Genomic DNA, 22,020 nt, shown 5'->3' with positions numbered 1-22,020 from the left:
AGAAGGTGGAAGAGGAAGACAGAATAATCTTTAAAAGTAAACCAGAACAAAATCATCAGCATGGGACCCTCTCTTTTTATTTGTGTGTGTGTGTGTGTGTGTGTGTGTGTGTGTGTGTGTGTGTGTGTGTGTGTGCTCATGTGCACGTGTATGTGTGCCTATGGAGGTCAGAAGTCAGGCTTAGCTGCTGCTCTTCAGACATTGTCTACCTTGTTTCTTTTAAAAATATATTCCTATTTATCGCCTTTTGTGTTCATATGCACCTGCCATGGAGGTCAGAGGGGAACTGGTGGGGGTTGGTTCTCCTTTCCATCATGTGGGTACTGGGTATTGAACCCAAGTCATCAAGCTTGGTAGAAAGCACCTCTACTCACTAAGCCATCTTGCTGGCCCACATTACTCTTTACTCACGGAGTAGTAGGCTGGTCAATGAGCCCCAGAGGTCCTCCAGCCTCCTCCTCCTCCTTCCCAGCACTGGGATTCAAGTGGACACCATCTTGTTGTGTTTTTATGCCTCCTACCCCATTAGTTCTGGGGATCAAACTCAAGTACTCCCACTTTCACAGCAAGCACCTTTCTGACAAGGCCATCTCACCAGCCCCAGCTCAGCTGACTTTGGCTACCATCTGTCTGGCCCACACGCTCTCACCTCTTTGAACTCTTTTACAGTCTTGAAGTAGAGCCGCTGCTTTTCCAGGAGCTCCAAGTACTGATCGTTCAACTGGTCCCTTCTCATCTTGTTCTCCTGCTTCTTCTTTTCCATCTGTTGGAAACATTTTGGGAAATGGTGGTGGACGAAGAGCCATCTGATAGCAGCCACATCAGGCAGCCATGATTAGCGTTTGTATGTTTCTCCCAGGCTCTCCCTTCTAAACAGATTTCCTCAGGCTGGCCTGTTTTCTTTCTGAATGATATCATCTGTAGGATCTATAATCTACTCAGCAGTTCACTATTTATAGACCATCGGATGAACAGCATGGATTTGGGGAGGGATTCTTGACTGCGGACTATTTTGTCTCTCTATGGGGTACTTGTGAGTAGTAGGGTTCGGAGTGACACAACTCCAAGGAAGGAGAGTTGCTGGTGTCACTGGTAAGGAGACTCTAAAGGGTTCAGGACTGCCATAAGGCAGGGACTAAGGTTACCTAGTCCAGGACGTCAACTGTGTGTGTAGTTCTGATGTATATGATTGTGCCTATAATAAGATAGTTTACCACCTTTCGTTTATTGCAACTGTGTCATAGTGTAAGCTATCTATAGCTATCTTAACTGTTATAGGGTGTTTCCAGAATGCTGATCTTATACACAGACACTAGATGTGGACTTAGGGAGGTTTTCTCCAGTAGCCACAAGCTGGAGGAAGGGAGGAGGAACTGTGGGAGCCGGTTTTCTCCTTCTGTCATGTGACTGTACCCAGTAAGCCACCTAGTCGGCACCACCCCGTTTTAGAGACAGGGGCTCTCACTGGCCTGAAACTTGCCAATTACCCAAGACTAGCTGATCATTAAGCTCCAGGGACACTCTTGTCTTCCAGTCCCCAGCACTGGGAATACAAGCCTGCACCAGAACCTCTACTCTTGGTATTTTCTCGGGGCCTTTGCACACTTGGTAAAGAGTAATGGACCTCAAGTTAGCAGTGAACAAGCAAAGTCTTTGTTCTCACAGGGCACATCCTGGCAACTGGTACCAAACCAGATGGGACAACCAACCAACTAACCGACCAACCAACTGACCGACCAAGCATCTGACCAGCAGGCATATGACCGACCAAGCATCTGACCAGCAGGCCACTGTACATTACGTGACAGCAGCATCAGTGCTGAGGAAACTGGAATGGAGTCGGAGAGGGTGAGGGCATGTGGATTCTGTGATGCGGAGGGCTGACGGGAGAGGAACTCAGCAGAGCCAGGTGCTCTGTGCAGTTAATCTCTGAGGCTAAATGTAGACCATCAGCCAGCCAGGAGATGAAGGCAGAAAATACTCATGTACAGAACAGGTGCAGCCTGCGCGTATGCATGTGCATGTGTCTAAGTGCATGTGTGTAAGGCAGGGGATAAACGTGGCTGTTATCCCTCACCATGGTCTACCTGGGTCTACCTGGTCCAGACCTGGCTAAGTAGGTTAGGCTGGCTGGACAAGAGAGGAGGGCTGCTGGGGAGGGGCAATTCTTTTTCTGTAAAGCAGGAAAGGGGTAGCATCGCTCATTTAATATGGGGAACAGCACAGTGTTTGACACACAGGAGTCTCAGTGTCTGTGAGCTATGGCCAACAGCAATGTGGAGGCCTATCCCACCAGAGTCTCATGCTGGTGAGGCAGTACAGGACGCTGTCTGGATGGAGAGCCTATGCCCAGGACCTCCTCACCACCACACAGCCTGCACTGCTGTAAAGTAAGCTTGCTGACCTTCATCCTGCTTTGTTTAATGCCTTCGACGATCTGTTCCATCTGCCTTAAAAACTGGTCCCGGGCAGCAGGGGAGGCCATGGCTCTGGAAGAAAATTCAGCAGAAGTAGGTCCAGCACATGGGACAGTTGGGAAGAGGGTGGAGGACAACAAGGAGTCAGTCCTGTACCTAGAATGTACCTAATCAACCAGGCCTTTGCGGGGCACAGTGGGCTGAGGGAGCCACCAAGAATACCAGGCGGTCGGGATCCCAAACCTCTGATCTGATAACCAAATGTGAATTTTGTTCCCCATTCTCCCTCCGTTCCTGTGGCCATGGGCTGCATAAGGAACACCCCTGACTAGATGGAAATGGGTTCTGAGGAAAACTGTGCAGGTGAGAACAAGCTGATCCTCTAATCTCCACAGACAGGCACGTGTCTCTTTCAGCAGCAGTACACACACAGGCAACTTCAAAGTGCTGCCCTTCCGAGGATCGTTCAGCTTCTTCCTTATAACTTTTAACCAAACTATATTTCTTCAACATAAAATGTGAATAAAAATAATAGCAATGCCATTTGCCATGACACTGCTTACGAAATTGATTCAGTTTTGTTTTTTAAGAATCTGAGGACAGGGCCACATTGCCTGCAATTAGAGGACATGTTCTGAGTCCTCCAGATCTGAGCTGAGAACCTGGAACTTTGCTGGAGGCAGTAGAAGGGGTAGATTTCCCAGTGTGTCTGCTGTACCTTCCTACCCGCATCTAGTCCTTCAGAGGGACGGGAACCAGAAGGCTCAGAGCTTGGCACTCACAGACAGGGGATTCTTCAGAGAGAGGCCTGACAGCAGAACTCTGCCATGGTTATCAGGGATACAGCCCTCCAGTCTAAGAAGGGCAATAGGACACAAAGGCAGGTACCATACCTGAACCTCCCAGTGTGTGTGTGTGTGTGTGTGTGTGTGTGTGTGTGTGTGTGTGTGTGTGTGTGTGTACATAAGCCATGGGTCCTGCAGATCGAATTCAGATTCAGGCTCAATGGAGAATGACTTAGCCCTGCTGTGTTTAAAATGAAAAAAAAAAAAAAAGATGTAGAAAGTCTAGAGCCCATAATTCAGGAAGAACTTGGCCTTAAAATGTTTTATAGTTGGCTGCCAAGGGCCGGCAGGGGTCTGTGCTAGCAAAGGAAGCATGCTGTTCCAGTAGCCAGCCTTGGGCTACCAGCAGGGTGGGTAGGCTAGCTCGCCATGAACACACTCCAGAGCTAGTGTTACCTGGCTCCCTTGCTATAGGATTTATACAGATGGTCTTCCTATACGATTTATTTTATTTTACGGTAGAATCTCATGAAGCCTAGGCTGGCCTTGAACAAACTTTGTAGCAAAATGACCTTAAACAACTCTTGATTCTCCTACCTTCCCTTCCAAGTGCTGGAATTATATGATACACAAGAAGTCAGTTTATGTGGTGCTGGGGAACTGAGCCCGGGCTTCACGAGTCTACACGAGCACTCTACCGCTGAGCTAAATCCCGAGTTGGGAGGATGAATGCTAACTTACAAAATACACCTTAAAGAGTTCTTTCTCAGGGCCCACAAGGTCAGAGGGACCTTCTCTATTCAGGGAGGCTGTTATTTGAGTGGCCTGGAGGTTATCAAGTAGAGTAGTTTGCTGGACACTGAACCCTAGGGATCCGCCTATGTCCACCCCCCAGCGCTGAGGTTATAATCAGGACACTACGCCTGATTTCCCTTCTGAGGGTTCTAGGATGGAAACCGGGTCCTTGGGCAAGGCAGGTTCTTTACCCACAGCACTGTAATCTACAGAATCTTCCATTAAGACACATCTGCCCTTAGTGGATAGGGGTCCCAGTCCTAGACCATGTGTACACAACACATTCTCAGTCACTCCTCAGCCAGACCAGGAGGGCAGACGGGGACGAGGGTAGCCAGTACTTACTGTGAGAAGTTCTCATGAATTGAGTTTAGCAGGCTAATCTGGGAGAGTGAAAAAGAACCATGTAAGTAGAAAGCTAAAAGGTCCCCACACTACCCCAGTCCTTGCTGAAGAGCTTGCCTAGGCCTGGGACAAGGCCCCTGAAGGGGAGACACATCTTGTTAAGCAGGTCAAAGTGATATTCAACAGAAAAAAAGGAAAGAACAGTATGTTCTTACCTGCATAGTTTTCCTCAGAGAATCTGTCTCCATCCACTTAAAACCATTTTCCCTACAATGCCTGACCATGAGAGTGTGGAAAGATGACTCTTACAGGGAATTCTAGTGGCGGGGCTCTTTGGACAAGTCGCAGCAGGGATGCTCCACTGCTGTACTCCCACACCAAGCCACCAAGGCCACCAACATGGCCAGATGCCCAGTGGTCCTGAGAGCTTCTGAGAAAGCATATCATGGTCCTGTTCCCATGGAAACCGTCCCTGCCCTCACAGCTAGAGCTTCCATCTGACCTTGTGAGACATGCTGGGAAGGGTCTGGGGTCCCCTGGCCGTGCACCGTTTAACCTGTCGGCTCATGGGTAAGCAGTTACTCTACCTGGATTTTAGATTCACAATACTCAACGTGGGAATGACATTCTTACTCTTAATGCTTCAGAAAGCGTGTGGGGGACTTTTGTCTCATGGGTTTGAATATACACTTGCATATGGAGGCCAGAAGAAACCTCAGTTGCCATTCACGAGGCCATCCACCCTGCCTTTTAAGACAGGTCTCTCAGTGGCCCAGAGCTCAGCAAGGAGGCTGGGCTGGGGTTGGGACAGTGATCCCCAGTGAGCTATCTGTCTGCCTATCTAGTCTTGGCATTACAAACACACTACCATGCCAGTTTTGGGTGTTTTTATTTTTTAATGTGGCTTCTGGGACCTCACGTTTGGAAGGCAAGCACTTTATGTACTGAGCCATCTTCCCAGCACCTCATACTGGTGTTTCTCACATGATACTACAGAATGGGTAAACACCAGCTGCCATTCACTGCAGTGACAAACCCCAGTACTTGGCACAGGAAGGCAGTCACTCTCTAACTTTCTACATCTCAGGCTCTAGGTCCACCTGAATCCTTTGGAGCTACCGTGCTATCAGCGGCTCATCCAAGTTATTTTATCTCCATAAAGGCTCTTACTAGGGCTAGTTTGAAGTTCTCGCTGCTAAGCCTGAAGACCTGAGTTCTGTTCCTGGAGCTCACATGGTGTAAGGAGAGAATTGGTTCCTACTAGCTGTCCTCTGACCTCCATACATGTACAATACCGCCCCTCTACAACAAAACTTAAAATGGAATAAGACAGAAATAAGCAAACCAAGGCTCTTACCTCCTTTTCTAGATAAACCTTTTTGTCATCCAGGGTATTGTACAAAGTGAAGAACTGCTTGGTCTCCTTGTGCACCGCGGAAACTGCCAACACAAAGAGATCAGCATCCTAATGCAAGAGCATCAGGGAACCACAGCACAGCAGGCCCAGGAGGCATGTGCACAGGGCCTTTTGCACACTTACTCACAACAGTCTCTGTGCCTACTGTTGGTACGTGTGCACATGTGCATTCGAAGGTCGGAGGTTGACAATGGGTATCTTTCTCAATCCCTCTTTACTTTATCTTTTTGAGACAAGCTCTTTTCCCTGAACCCAGAGCTCACTTACAAAGCTAGTCTGGGTGTTCAGTGAGCCTCAGGGATCTACCTGTCCCCAATGTGTGTACCACCACATCTGGCCTATTCAAAAATATGTATGGATGCTTTGTCTACATGAATGTATGTGTACAACATCTGTGCCCAGTACACATGGAGGGTGTTGGATCTCCTGGAACTAGAGTTAGACATCTGTGAGCTATCATGGTGGTGCTAGGAATTTCACCTAGGTTTCTGTAAAACATGTACACTAAATAACTGAGCCATATTGCCCGCCTTTATAGATAGACAGACAGACAGAAAGACAGACAAAAAACAAACAAAATAACAATATGTTTCTTGGGATCAGATCAAACTTAGGTTCTCATGTTTGTCAGACAGAACTTTAATTACTGGAACCACCTTCTTTGACCCTGAGGGTGGCTTTGTGTTGGGGTTGGTCTGGTGCTAATATGTACTCAAATGCTAATCTCTCTACCCCAAAATCCGGTTGCCCCAAGATGAGCCAATTCTCATGCATTCCAGCTTTTGTTGTGTAAACCTTGCTCCCTAAGTTAAGTGGTTAATAAAAGGCTAAAGCCTGTGATTGGGCAGTAGAGAGAAGAAGGCGGGACTTCCTGGGAGGTTGAAAGGAACTCTGGGAAGAAGAAAGTCACATGTGCCAAGAAGCCTGAAAGGTACTGCTAGCCTATGTGACTGGATGGGGCTGAGTGGTCAGGTTATCTTAAGTGAGCTAATTGATTAGCTAATTAATTAGCTAAGACCTAAGCCTTTAATTAATTAAATTAAAGGAAATATTAAATGGTCTCTGTGTGGTTATTTGGGGGAACTAGCTGATTAAGGAATGACTGCCACTGTATTAATTTCCAGCATTAATTAATATATACAGAATATTAATAATCTTTTTTACAGCTTTGAGCCTGACATGATGCCATAACTGGGTGGGCTGAGGTGAGACCGGTTCTGGATTATGGAGGGAGCGCGATGCTCTAAGGCAACTGCAGTGAGAATCTGTGGAGCACGGCCACAGGCCATCTGCAGATGCTGGGGTGGGGATGCATAGGAAGCTGGAAAGAGGGAGGCTCAGGTGAGTGAGTGCACGCGGCTAACCACCAAGAGAGCTCGCCAAAGCTGACTCTCAAGGTCCTGAGTCCATCTACAGAGCAAACAGCCAGAGCACAAGTCGTCTCCCAGGGTTGTTCAGCAAGCCTGGTGATGATGTAAGGTCCCCTTTGAACATGGCGTTTGTGGACTGTGCTCTGACCATTGCTGCACTGTGCTACAGTGCATGAAGCCCCTTCGCTCTCGTCCCTCCCGAAGCCCCAGAGTGTGTCTGATCAATGCACCTACTCTGACGGTAGAGCTCAATAAATCGCTTCTGATACTGTATCAGCTCTGCTCGACTGGGCACTTCATCAATCTTGCGGTGCAAAATCGCTATTTCTCGATTTCTTCTTGCCTAAATGCAAAGGGACAGGGAGAGAACACTTAGTCAAAGGCTGTGTTTATGTGCTTCTCACACGCTGAGCCAGCCACAAAGACAGACACTCCTCTACTGGCCTGAGGTCCTCACATTCCCATATGACTGACCCCGGAGACCCAGATGACAGGGGCCATCCTGCTGCCTCTCCAAACTCTATTCTGAATTCCTCCTCTTGGAAGCCCATAAGTAGCTTCTCAGAGTCTTTTCACAGGGAGACCAGACTGTCCTGTCAGGTGTACAGGAGACAGCGGGGTGTTGCATGAGGACCACACCACTTAGCTTCCACTGCAGTCTGTATCTCAGCACCTCGTGTTTCTTCACAGGAATCTTAAGGTACAGCCATTCGACGTTTAAAATGTGTAAAGTTGCATCTGCTTGTTTGCTTGGTTATTTCCTGGGCATAGGCCGTGATGGGTGGTAGAATTCAGAGGACGATGTTCTCCCCTACCACCTTGTGGGTCCAGGGAATCAAGCTCAGGCTGCAAAGGACGGACTCTGCCTCTAGGTGGAGACATGCCCTTGTCTCCTCCCTTATGGGTTAGTCCAGCAGGACAAGTCAGGGACCAGGCCAGGGAACTGCCTCCCAGGGGCCGGCCTGCCTGCCTGAGCCCTGGCTCAGAAGAGTTAACTACTCCTTTTTCATCCCTTTGTCCTTTGCTTTCTAACTAACTATACTTTTAAAATTGCAAACGCACACCACTGGCCCTTAGCTCATTTTCTGAGGCTCCCCTCCCCACTGTGTGGCTGACCTCCACGGTTATCTTCACTCTCTTCTGGGCAACTCTGATTCACAGCCTGCCTGCCTTGGGGTTTTCCTTTTAACCTCTAATTAATACATTGTCCTTGAGCTTCTGTTTGAGTCTGTTCATAATTTCTTTTATTAATGAAGCCAAGTACCCCATGAGGAAACCTACACCTTCCTAGTATCCATCATATGATGACCCTGCTGGTCCCTGAGATTTCTAGAGACCCTCCTCTCTTGCCTTCTAATTCTTTAATGGGCAGAGGAAGCAAACCTGGTCCTGTGGCCCTACACAGCACACACTTGTCAGCAAGGATCTTTACCCGAGGGGTTGCCTCACACCAGCACTCAGGCTATACCTTGTGATTGTGTCTTTGTTTCTAGAATGCTCTGCGTGTGTGAGGGTGCCTGTGGATACACTGGCTGTCCATCAGCATTTACATTTGCTCAAGTCTTTGCTGGGCTGTGCTACCATTCAGCCACCAGGCTCTTGTCCTGATGGCCAGGCAATGCTTCGTGCCCTGTCCTTCAAGCCTCAGCGCCTCGGCCTCTCTCCTTTGACAAATGCTGTACCCCAGCTCCCTCCCAGTTGGAACACTCCTGCCAGGAAGAAGGGAGGGCAGGCTGTGGGCCAGGAGTAAACAAACATTCTGGGAAAGCTGAATTTACAAGACTCACTAGGTCCTTCCCCAAGGAAGCAGCAAACAACTGTTGGCGTAGGATACCGACCAGCCATGATGCCTAGAAACCACGTCAAGGAGACTGCTGCCTGTTAGCGGCCTGCAAATGGTGCAGGGTCTCCAGGGCTGCACTTTCATGAGTTGTCCTTTGTGCTACAGAGGGCTTTTTGGTGAGTCACTCCTGCTCCTTGTAAGTCAACCCTCACCAACAGTCGGGTTGGAAGTAACCCCAGTAAGAACTCACTGCTTCGCCAAGGACATGGATTCCCTATGTGTCTTGAGTCTTGCCAGGAAAACTCTCACTTTGGAAGCTTTCTGGGGCATGGGTGAATAGTGGAGTCTGAGCTTCTAGCTCTTTCAGTCCTCAACAATTTGCATATTGAAAATGGATTCTTTTCTTTTTTTTTTTGGTTCTTTTTTTTCCGGAGCTGGGGACCGAACCCAGGGCCTTGCGCTTCCTAGGCAAGCGCTCTGCCACTGAGCTAAATCCCCAACCCCATGGATTCTTTTCTTAAACGATATATCCTAATTATTTCCTTTCCCTCTACTTCCTTCCCCTCTGGATCCACTCCCTTTTTCTCATTAGAAAAGAATAGGCTCCCAAGAAATAACAACCAATCATGGCAAAATGAATACAATGAAGCAAAAACTATCATACTGAAGTTTGACAGCAACCCAAGCTGTCTGCTCAGCCTCCGTGGGCAGCCTTCATCTCTCTCTTGTTGGTCCTTGATCGCTCACTAGGGTTGAGTCTTGGGTCTTGCCCACAGCCTTAGTGGTCATCCCCACTGCGGACTCTTCCAGCCCAAACTCTTTTGAGTCGGAGCTGACGCCAATCATTCTTCCCACAAATGCTACCTGATGGTTACTGGGTCCCTCAAGTTTTTCATGTGTGCAATGTATGGTGCTCATGTCTGTGGGAGCTTGTGTACACATACACATGTACATATGAAGGCCTAAAGTTGATGGCAGGAATCACCCTGTCATTGTTCCACCTTATCCACTGTGGCAGTGTCTGTCTCTCAATCACACCAGAGCTCAGACAGGACAAGTTGCCTTGCAAGCCAGATTACTCTGGGGACTTTCTTGTCTCCCTCTGAGGGTGGAATTCTAGGTGGGCCGCTGTGTGCACCTGGAATTTACATGGCTTCATGGGAATCTGATCTCTGGTCCTCACACTTGCAAGGCGAGCACTTTTTAAACTGCTGTGAACCCGGTCCAGACCACAGAACGTTTACTTACACTTTTTTCATATTGCCACTCATGTCCCTGCTCCTTTACACCCATTTCCCAGTGACCTCCACATCAACCTTGATCCCTCTTCCTCTCCTCCAGCTGACGCAACCCTCACTTTCCCCTGCCAGCTCCACTCACAGATCCTGCTGCTTCTACCCAGGCCAGACCCTTGGCAAGCCATTGGCTTCCTTGTATCTTCCAGCTTGGTCTCAGCCTCTCCCTAGTAGTACCATTTTCCACATAAACAGCCTTGTACTTTGGCATACATAGGTGGATCTTGGTCCTCAAATAACCAGTTCCCAGAGGGCAAGTCTTCCCAGTTCCTGCTACTGGGACCCGATGCGTTGCTGAATATGTAAGAAGTAGCCAGTCAGGGTCTCCAAACATCAGTAGGGCCCAGATTGTATTAACTCTATGTACCTTTAAATATTTGCACTTGAATTTGCTGAAGGCTAAGAAGCCATCTTTAAATATTTGAAGGGTAGTCATGCATGGTGGTGCATATCTATACTCCCAGCACTTGGGAGAGGGAGGCAGGATTATCAGAAGTTCAAGGCCAAGGCTACACATAGAGTTTGAGGCCAGCTTCACCTGTAAGACACCTTCACAAAACACTAAAAATCCTAATAATGCTCTTGTATCAAAGACATATTTGATTCATTTGAATGTAACCATATCTCACAAAATAATTAAGAGTCAGAAAGTCGAGAATAACTTCTCATAGGCCCCTGATGCCTATGAGAAGCCCATTCCTCTCAAAGCCTGGTTTTCCCCCAACCCCAACCAAAGGAAAAGAAAGTGGCCCAAACCAACATGCGACACAAGGCCAAGGGTCGTGTGTGGGTTTGAGTCTCCATGAGCCAGGCACTGGCAATGCAACAGGCTCAGAAATGTAGTCCTGACCGCGCTTAGGTTTGGAGCTGGCTTTACAATTTCCCCACTCCATCCATGATGCTATGCTCTCACATCTCTAGGTGGTAAGTAGACCCGAACTTGACCTACTGGAAGTTATTTTTATCACTTTATGTGAATAGTGTTTTATCTACATGTATATGTATGCCTGTGGGTGCCCGGTGCTCTTGGAAGGCAGAAGAGGGTGCTAGACCCCCACAACTGGGCCTGAAAGACGGTTGTGAGCAGCCACATAGGCGCTGAGACCTGAACCTGGGTTATGTGGAGGAGCAGCCAGTGCTCTTAGCCGCTGAGCCACCTCTTCAGCCTCCTCCAAGTTTTATTTACCTTTTTAATGATCTGTACGTGTGTGTGTGTGTGTGTGTGTGTGTGTGTGTGTGCTGGTATGTGCACATAAGTGTGGGTACTTATGGAGTTCAGAAGGTGTCAGATGCCTTGCAGGAGGAGAGGTACAGGTGGCCATGAGGCAACTGACATGAGTTCTGGGAACAGAACTTAGAACATGTGGAACTACTATAACTGTCAGGCCAGTCAGACCTACCCTGCATGTAGGGTGAAGCTCAACTCCAGATAGCCCTGCTGAAAGTAACAGACCCTTGTGTGGCTGCCAGCCACTCCTTACGTCATGGCATGACTGTTGTAGTGGGAGCGGGGAGCAGGTCCTGGCCATGCTAGCGCTTATACACCTACACCCCCACCTTCACAGGACACTCGTACCAGCCAGGCATATCCGTGCGCCCCTGGTCCTTGTGGCCACTCACCTGTAGTAACCGGATCTTGTACAGCTTCTCTTTTTCCATGTTGTACCGTCTGTCCAGGTCCTCCTAAAGGTGAGAACAGGCCACAGTTATCTAGAATGGAACTTCCATTCTGATGGAGTCTTTGAAAGTTGAGTACATCTAACCATGTTCTCTTAGCTTGAGTTCCTCCTCTCAAACGACCAAGTTTAGAACTCCACACCTCGAGATACTTTCACATCATCTCGTAACACCTCTCCCTTTATTAGGATCTGGGCTGAATCCAATCTTCTTTTCAGAAGAAAACAATTATCTATTACTACTGTGCAGGGACCATATTATGTGTCACAGGAATTGTGGAGGTGAGAGCACCACTTCGTGGAGTTGGTTCTCTCCCTCCACCTTACGTGGGTTCTGGGGATTGAACTCATGTCTCCAGGCTTGCAGGACAAGTACTCAAGCTGCTGAGCCACCTCGCCAGCCCCTAAAGGCAATGTTCTTAAGAGAGCACCTCCTCTGGGCTCCTCAGCCCCATTTCTCAGAGCACCCTAAAACAAAAGGAAGACAACTCTACCATAAGTAGGAGTCTTCGTTCTCCATCGATGTTTTCTGCTAACATTGTTTTTCGTTTATGTTTCTGACTGGACCTGAGGTATCCAAAATTATAACTAGTAACCCTTCGTGGCATTTAAACTTGCACCAAGTAAAATAAGGAAAAGGAATCAGTCCCTTGGTTTCAGTAGCTATGCAGTATGCGTGGGAAGAGGCCTATGCAAACATTTTCATCACTACAGAAAGTCCTTTGGGGACAGAGTTGACGTAGCTGTGCCTCTACACTGGACCAAGGCATAGGAAAGATGGCTGGACACTCTGTTACCTCAGAGAAAAATCACAGAAGGACATGCATGCACAAGAACATAAAAGGAACATGCATACAGGTCCTTGAACAGCGCTCAGCTATAGGTGACATCTAACAGATACCAGTGAAGGAGTCCCTTGCCCAGTCTCCTAACAGGTAAGAAGGCCCTGCCTGGTGCCCCGTGCTTAACTGATCTTCTTCCTTTCTCTTTACATGTGACAAGTACTGTTTTAACTCATACAGGGGTCAGCAAACTAGAGCATGTCATGGAAGGCCTACAGCTTCGACCCACGTCTGACTCTGTCTATTTCTGAAAATGGGGTTGTGCTGGAATGTATTTGTGCCCATTCATTTATAATACATGTGACACAATGTGATCGCTTATAACATTTGTGCTTGAAAGCATGCGATCAAGTCTCCCCCCCAAATCCCTTATAATATTTTAAGTAAGTTTATAACTGTGTTGAGCTGAAGCCTGGATACACCCTCTACACAGTCAGTATGGCCAACGAGAGCAGTGGCCTGCCATCACACAGCAAAGGCAGCAGTTTTCCCTCTGCATCACTCGCCCGCCCCCTGGGGCTCAGGTGGCCAACAGATGTCTTCTAGTTGAGGAGTGAGGTGTCTAAAATGGAACCAAACAGAAGAGGAGGCAGCAGCACAGACTATACAGTAGGCCGGGAAAGCTGTGCAAGAACAGAAAGGAGGCTGACACATTCTCTTGGGACAATGCCAGTGTCAAGGATGAGGAAATACTCACATTGTGAGTCATGGTGGAGGTCAGGGCACCCTGCGGCTCTCCGCTGGAGATAGTCTGAAAGGAATGAAATGAGGTCAGCACCTTTTCTCAGTAAAGAGAGCAGAGAGAAGCAGTAGGTGCTCTTAATCATGAAGCCATCTTTCCAGCACCTCAAGCTTAGCATTTTACACAGGTGCAGGGGATTTGAACTCAGATGCTCATACTTGTGTAGCAAATGCTCCCACCCAGTGAGCCATCTCTCCAGTCCTGGGGAATACACATCTATAGGCCCAGCTCCAGTAAAGTAACAGTGCTTTTTGGAAAATGATCAATGGTTGGTGCTGAGAGCTGTTTACTCCAGGGTTGACTTAGCTGTTGCCATCTTTAATCAGAGTAGCTGGGATGAGGGGTATGAGACCCTCCCCCAACCCAAATACGTCAGAGGTCAACCACTGACTAAAGTGGGGCTCTCCATGGCACGGCTACCTGTACGTTGCCTTTGGAGTTGCCTGTGAGCCACCGAAACCCCTGTAACTAACCCCGATAAACGTATCATGTCAGTTCCCTGGACTTAGAACACTTCCTTTGGCCGGGCAGTGCCCTCTCTATCTGACGTGAATGGAGGTTTCTTCATGTAACTGCAGGAAGAACCACCGAACTGCTGCAGTCCCTCCACACACCAGCCAAAAAGCAACTGAAAGCACAGAGGGCTAAGGGAAGCCTTTACCTTCTCGCCTGGCGCTCTCTCGGCTTTCAGGATCTCAATTTCCTGTTGGAGCCGAGCCATCTCCTCCTGCAAAAGCAAGGTGAACTTTACAAAGCTCAGGGGAGCCACCAACTGCAGGGTAACTGGTGAGCCACTCGTGGCTTGTTTTTACGTTTGTGTGCACGTGTGTGCGCTCATGTTCATATTGCATACCTTGGCATATGTGTAGAGGTTAGAGGAAAACCTGTGAATCCTAGTGTTTTCTTTCTACAGAGACTGAACACACTTGTCAGCTTTGGTGGCAAGCACTATTACCTGCTGAGCCATCTTGCTTGCCCATTGTAACTATCCAGTGCAGACATTTCTCTCATTACTTTGTGCTAAGACAGAAGACAAAGGGGACCAGGTGTTCTGCTCCCACTTGCAAGCTCGGCCCTTCCTGGAAGAGAGCTCTCCCAGGTTTGCAGAAATCCCTTTACCCACAGAGTCACCACCAGAGCCTGAGTCAACTTTTGATAGTGCACTGGCTAGTGTGCCCCAGTGTCACAGGGGAGGGAAACCAAGAGCTGCTGCCGAGCCCTCCTGCCTGCCCAAGACCACACAGCACTCACCCGGCAGTGCGCTTTAAACTCCTGTTCCTGGCTTTTCAGACTTTCATTCATGGCGACGAGTGCTCTCAGGTTCTGCAGAATGCTGGGGTGAGATCAGAAAACGGGGCAAAAAAGCAAGCCATTATGGGGCAGGCCATTACGATGTGACTTTATGAATCACTGCTGAAGCCACAGTGAGAATACAAAGAGCTCCTTCTTATTTCCCTTTTTTTTCCCTCGCTGTAATGGCGAGTGCCACAAATGGTCACTATTTCCATTTCTGACTATGCACTTGGACCTTCAAACCCATGAGGAGACAAAACAAAACAAAAACAAACAAACAAACAAACAAAAAGTTAAAAAAAACATGACAGGATTCTAAAATGAGAATGTCAACTCTGGAAATATCAAAGAATTTTGGTGTTACTCATTTAGCATTTATTAATTGTACTCAAAGTAAACATAGTATCAAAAGCCGTGTGTGTGTGTGTGTGTGTGTGTGTGTGTAAATCTCTTAATTCCTTTTAATTAAAACCAGTTTTCACATCTATTTATTTATTTCATGTGGGTGAGTGTGGAAGTCTGGTTCCTGTGGGAGTCGGTTCTCTCCTTCTACCAGGCGAGTTTGAGGAAGTGAACCCCAGTCACCAGACTTCATACACAGTAAGCACTTTACTCCATGGAGCCCTCTCAGCAGCTTGTTCCCCCTGTGTTCTCAGTGGCGGCTTAGCCTGGCTAGCCAGCAAGTCCAGGAGCCTTGTCTTTGCCTCTCTGGCTCTAGGATGACAAGGGTGCACCACCATGCCCAGCCTTTTCAGGTCGGATCTGGGACATCAAACCTAGGTTCTCATGCTTAAAAAGGAAGCACCATACCCACTAAGCCCCCAGCCCTGACTTGATGTTTTTAGCATCAGAACACTAAAACAGCACTGCTCTGAGACCAGGAAGGACTGAAAGAAAGGTGGGTGCTCAGTGCAGGCCGAAAAGTTCAGTGAGCATCAGAGTGACTGCTGGTCCCTTCTGGTCACGTGACGTTATCTGAATGGAAATGGAGCTCCATCTCATGACCACCCAGGGCCTCTGGCGTCCCTTGATCAGACAAATCAAGCATCAGACACTGCAGCGAGTTTCCTCAAAAAGATGGTGGCACATGCGGAAACCCTTACCTCGGGTCGGCTTTGGCTTCTAACTTCTCCAGGGCTGCCTGCTCTTGGTCTAGTTTCTCACCGTGATTCTTCAGCTGCAAGAGAGCAGTGTCATCATTGGCTATGGAGGCTTAAAAGCAAACGGGAGGGTGTACTTCATGAACCACCTGGCTTCCTCACTCATTTTGGATTGATAACTGAGCCCACTGGATCTGGTTACAGATGGGATGGAGGGGGAGAGGTGCCAGGGGAGGTCAGAGCCAAAACCTGCTAAATGCTGCTCTGGCCTTGGAAACATGGTGATGACCTCACAGTGCTGCAGAGAGAGGAGGGAAAATAGCCTTGGAGCAGAAAAGGAGGTGGGGATAAACATACACATACACACATACACACACACACACACACACACACACACACACACACACACACACGGGGGGGGTGGCTTGGAGGGGAGGAAAAGGAAGAGTGGGAGAGGGAGAGTAACTACCAGAAAATCACTGTCATGGCAGGACAGAAACATCCCAGCCTCTTGAATGGTGAACTGGCTGGTTTTGTGTCAACTTGACACAAGCTGGAGTCATCAGAGGAAGGAGCCTCAACTGAGAAAATGCCTCCATAAGATCAGGCTATCCGCAGAGCTGTAGGGCATTTTCTTAATTAGTGATCAGTGAGGGAGGGGCCAGCTCGTTGTGTGTGGCTCCATCCCAGGGCTGATGGCTTTATCAGTAAGTGGGCCAGGCAAGCTGTGAGGAGCAAAGCCAGTAAGCAGCCCTCCTTACAGCCTCAGCCATCAGCCATCAGCTCCGGCCTTCAGGTCCCTGCCCTTTGAGTTCATGTCCTGATTTCCTTCAACGACAAATGGCAATATAGAAATGTAAAATAGATAAGCCCTTTCTTCCCCAGCTTGCGTTTTGGTCAGGGTGTTTCATCACAGCAACAGAAACCCTGACTAAGACAAGTGGTTTTACCTTCTTCTGAGTTCGCTAATGAGACAAATCTTCAAGAGAATGCAGATGTTAATGCATAGCAATATACTTTTGTATATTTTATAGGAGTGTGCATGGATACATGTCTGTGCGTGGTGTCCACATGGAGTCAGAGGCTGATTCAGATTAATCTCTCTCCAGTTTTGCTTCTCTATCTTAATTTTTGAGACCTGATCTCTCACTGAACTAGAAAGTCAGGGTTTTGCTAGTCTCACTGCCTAGTGAGCCCCAGTGCGGGGTGGTCCCAGATGCCACCAACATGCCAGGCCTTTACTGGACAATCAGGCTCTGGACATAAATCCTCTGCAGCAAGCATGTTAGCCCCGAGCATCTCCCCAGCTCTTCTGTTTCTGCTTTGTTTTTATGTATGTCTTTTACAATGATCTAGAGAATGAGGTCTAAAGTCATGGTCATGTAAACTCAAGCATGTAAAGCAGTAGGCAGATGTGGGTTGACCAGATGGCTCAGTGACAGCACTTGCCGCCAAGCCTGATAACCTGACTTCAGTCCCTGGAATTCACATGGTAGAAGAGAATCAACTCCCCCAAGTTGTCCTCTCACCTCCACACATGTGCTGTGACACGCTTAACAGCTCTCCCACCCAAAGAAATAAGTAAACAAATATACAAAATTTTAAAGAGGGAATGTGCACAAGTGTGTTGAATATAATTGTTATACAATCAAAACAATTCTTAAAAGATTCAGAAAATACTGGCTGTACTTATTACCCTGGAGTGAGTAGACAGATGGTAAGTTATAGGCATTTACTTTTTGTGTTTCATGAGGTTTTGAACTGTGTGAATAGTGAAATACAAGTTTAAAAAGTTCCTAACTGAAAATGGCAGTACAGCCAGGTGTTTCATCAAACCCCTCTCACTTCAAGTTTCCAAATAATCCAGGCTATGACCCTGGAACACAGAAGTGGGTTAACTCACAGGGAACAGATGGAAGTCAGCTATGGAGCCAGCGTAGGTGGGAAGAATAGCTTGTAGGGCTGAGGACTGTATTAGGAGAGTGAGGTTAGGTCAACAAAGCAGTGAGGGCTGACTGTTACACAGAAGAGAGCATCTGAGAGACTGAAATGGCTGGCAACAGCCAAGAAAAGTACAGCTCTGAGTATCTCTTGCCGTCAGCTGATTTACCACACAGAAGGCAGCACCCTTCTCCAGAAACAATGGGGGCAACCTGTCGTGATGGCTAATACTGACTGTCAGCTTGACAGAATCTAGAATCACCCATGAGACAAGCTCTGGGCACACTTGCAATGGATTAGCCAGGATAGGTCAGCCTCTGGGCAAATCTATGAGTTTTTCTTTGTTAGGTTCACTAGGCTGGGAGGGCCCACCCTACAAGTGGGAGGTACCACCTGAGAGGCTGGTGTCCTGAACTGCACAAAGAAGAGAATGTGTGTAGCAGTCATCTGTCTGCCTCTTGACTGGATGAGGTGTGACCAGTTGCTTCAAGTTCCTGCTGTCTCAACTTCTCTGGCACAACCAACTACATCCTTGAAATTCGAGCCAAACTAAAGCCTTCCTTCCTCAAGCTGCTTCCTGTCAGGGGTTTTGTCAGTAACAGCTGAGTGACTGTGAGGAGTGTACAGTAGTATAAAGAGCTAGCAAGAAGAAACTTTAAACCAGATGAACATATAACCCAGAGTCAAACAATGGAACATGGAAAAAAATGGTGAAGCAATTTATAACTGAATTCTGGTTAAATAAATAGCTATTGCGCAGCGTACACTTTAGACACAATGATTGCCCACCCACAGAGATCTGGGAAGACAGCTCATTCAGAGCAAATTACACTTCCATGTAGGGACCTGGAGTTGTGACTGATAGGCTTGTGATACAGATATATATGTTAGAGCTGGTAGCCCAAGCCACTAATGCAGCAGCCAGCTAGTGTCCAGCTTTCCTGGGTGGCTGTGTGGCTGCCTCCATGAGTGTCATGTGCTATCACCATGTATGTGTCCACCATATCCTGAATGGGCAGGGTTAATAGCAATGAAAATTGGGTCTGAATCATGCGAGGGCTCAGCGTGGGCAAGGCTGAGCAGCGCTGCTGGCAGAATGCTGGTGTGCACGGGACAGGCTCTGTCTTCAGAGTCGAGTACAACAGCAGGGGAAGGAAGTCTCATGATGGTGCACAACCCATACCATTGCTCATCCACACTGCTGAGATCTGACCTGCCGGTGCTGACTGTGGGCCCTGAGGTCACAGCTGAGAAGGGGGATCTGCTTACCTCTGTCAGCGTCTTCTTCTTGTCGCTGTACTTGGCTTGGAGGCTGGTATGATTCGCTTGCAGCTGTGAGCGAGAGAAAAAGGACATCTGCTTGAACAGAGTCCTTTCCTCAGTACAGACTTCAATGGGACCCTTCTTTTACAGTGAGAGAGTGGAAACCCAGATCTTACCTATAACCAAGAACATGACCTCCCCCAATAGCTCTCTTAAAGAACATGACCTCCCCCAATAGCTCTCTTAAAGAACATCAATTGGGTCTGGTGAGACAGCTTGGGCAGTAAGGCACTTGCCACCAAGTCTGATGATCTGAGTTCAAGCCCCAGGGCCCATCTGTTTCCATTTGGGTCCAAATGGCCTTCTGACTTCCATGGCATGTGCCCTCATAACTGAGTGAGGAACTCATTCGGTTCTCCTAGTCCCGCCATCCCCAGCTTATTTACTGCACCTGCTTCCTAGAGTCTGGGCCTCCTTCACTTTTCCTGCTCACACTCCACATCATAGAGGCTGCAGCATGCCACTGTGTTGCCTTGCTGATTAAGGTCAACATCTATCATTGTCCTGACAGCCTTCTGGGCTCAGAACATGTGGAGGGCTCCTTCTCTAGCAGGGATTCCCCTTCTCTGACCTTGTCTGGGGAGGTCAACACTGCCCCACCCCCCATCACACCTCTACACCTACACAGTAGCCTTGGTTAAGATTCAACTTCATTTCTGCTGATAAGAACCCATTCAGCTAGCACCCGAGATTCCTGAAATGCTTCCCCATGCTAATGAGGCATTCGGTGCCTTAAGCCTTCAGCCAATAACCTTTGCTCATTTTGGATAGTCTGACCCCTGTCTGCAAAATTACATAAGCCTTGAATCACCCCAAGTAAAGTCAAAGCCTGTCCTGGTGCCTTGTCTGTACTCAGGCACTGCCCTGCTGCAACCCCCTGTGGTTTCCACAGTCGTCACATGGACCTGGAAGATCTTCTGTCATCAGTCTGCGCACGACACACCCCACTCGATCCTCAGCCATCACCAAGGAACTGGCCAACCCTTCCTCCCTTCCCCTTTGCTGATGTTGCTTTATACATCTCCACCTCGCAGGCCTTCTACTCAGTCAGTGCCTGTTCATTTCTCCAGACTCAGTCAGCCATGACCTCGGGCTCGGTTAGCTCCACTGACTTCCCTGTCAAACCCTCACCACAACTGTAACTGAGTGTCAGGGTGACAGATGTTTCATTTACTGCAGGTCTCCATAAAACCTTGGGACCTGGCAGGCAAGGCCCCGACCCACTGTTCGCTCACCCTGTAACACTCACAACACTATGTACAAGTGAAGAAATACCATTCTGGCCCTGTATATTTTCACACATGTGTATGTGTGTTTGCACACAAACTAGAATGCTTGGGTATTCCTGAAGAGGCAATAAAAGGGAGTCAGGCCCCTGAAGTTACAGCCAGCTGTGAGCGGCAAATGTGGGTGCTGGGAGTTAGAAGACATTCTCTGCAAGTGCAAAAAGAGCTCCCAGAGGCTAATTCATCCTTCCTGCCTTGCTCTGTATCTTCTGTGACAGGGGTTAATAAACCTTTCCTATAAAGGGCCAGGCAGTATCTAGTTTAGGTTTGTGGGCCATTTGGTGTCTGCTACAACTGTTCAACTCTGCTACAGTGGCTTGAAAGCAATCACAGAAAAATGGGCAAGAATATGAGTGCTTAGCTGTTCCAATAAAACTTTACTCGTGGGGATGAGGAAAGGAGCTTAGGGAAAAAGTGCTTACTATGCAAGCCTGAAAACTGAAGACTGGGTCCCCAGAACCCATGTGAAAAGCTAGATATCAGTGTGGCAGCTTGCCTTTAATTGCAGGGTGGAGGGGCCAGAGACAAGGGATATCCCTGGCAACAGCTTGCTAGATTAGTCAAAATGGTTCGGAGAGGCCTTGCCTCAGTAACTAAATTGGGCAGTGATCGAGGAAGGCACCAGCATGAGCCTGGTGTCTACAAACCCATCGGGCACACATGCACACCTGTACACAAGTACCCCACACCTGCAAACACCCATCACGCACACATCTCACACGTACACCTTACTTACGAAACACATGCAGCTAGACTGGACTGACAACTCTTCTATGCCTGCACCAGAGCCTCCTTTGACCAAGTTACCACAGGGCTCTCATTCACCATCTCCTGACTGACTTCTCCCCTCTTGGAGGAATGGTCATTACCACGAGCGGAATTAGAAAGACACTCACCTCTTCTAGATGTTTGGTCTTCTGCAGAATCTGTTTATTCAAGGAAATGACCTTCCGCTGATGCAGTTGGGAGGTTCCTAATTTCTCTGGACTTTCTTCAGCGGACAGCTCAGACTGCTGTGGGGAAACCCAAAGCACATAATGGACTCGACTCCATTCAGGTGGTCTATCCCTGCTCAGTGTAAGCAAGGAGGGTCTGGCCAGTCAGTCACACCAGCCAGGGCATCTACAATGCCCTGCTTAGAACCAAAATCTAGACAGGAAAAGTCTAACGACAACGGAGGCAAACTGAGCTTTGGAGCAGGGGAGAGCACCACGGGTACAGACTGCTCTGCTAAGGTCATGATGAATCCATCGTCCAGGCGGCAGAGGGGCCCGAGTGGGGGACTCAGGAGTCTTAGTGGTTTCCTCATAAGAACATCTGCATTAATAACCTTGGCAGGACATGGAGGAGCCTGGAGAGATGGCGCAGCCATTAAGACCACTTACTATCACTGCACAACATTCAGTTCTCCGCACCTAGATGGTTCCTCACTCTTTGTAGCGCCTGTTCCAGGGGACCTAATGCCCTCTTCTGGCCCCTGCATGATTACCAGGCACATACAACATGGAAGTGAAAACACTCATAATCTTTTTTTAAAAGGAACCCTGGGAGAAGTCCTGGGGAAAAGAAACAGACAGGTCTACTTGATGCAGTAGCATTGTTATACTAGA

The 22,020-nt window shown here is 48.2% G+C and overlaps 1 protein-coding gene across 1 annotated transcript in view; it reads right to left on the bottom strand.

The window, feature by feature from the left end:
* Ccdc93 (CCC complex scaffolding subunit CCDC93) overlaps positions 1-22,020 on the bottom strand; it is a 68,387-nt gene that overhangs the window by 2,035 nt on the left and 44,332 nt on the right. The window contains 12 exon segments of the mRNA NM_001024997.1: positions 650-763; positions 2,405-2,489; positions 4,343-4,380; positions 5,700-5,782; positions 7,364-7,472; positions 11,828-11,890; positions 13,423-13,476; positions 14,129-14,194; positions 14,719-14,800; positions 15,864-15,937; positions 19,071-19,133; positions 21,307-21,423. Coding sequence (NP_001020168.1) covers positions 650-763; positions 2,405-2,489; positions 4,343-4,380; positions 5,700-5,782; positions 7,364-7,472; positions 11,828-11,890; positions 13,423-13,476; positions 14,129-14,194; positions 14,719-14,800; positions 15,864-15,937; positions 19,071-19,133; positions 21,307-21,423 — 948 coding nt within the window.

The sequence above is a fragment of the Rattus norvegicus genome, chromosome 13 (assembly GCF_021556685.1).
Source record: "Rattus norvegicus strain SHRSP/BbbUtx chromosome 13, alternate assembly SHRSP_T2T, whole genome shotgun sequence".
Taxonomy (NCBI): Eukaryota; Metazoa; Chordata; class Mammalia; order Rodentia; family Muridae; genus Rattus; species Rattus norvegicus.
Note: the sequence above shows the minus strand (reverse complement) of the source record. Positions and strands in the feature narration are given on the sequence as shown.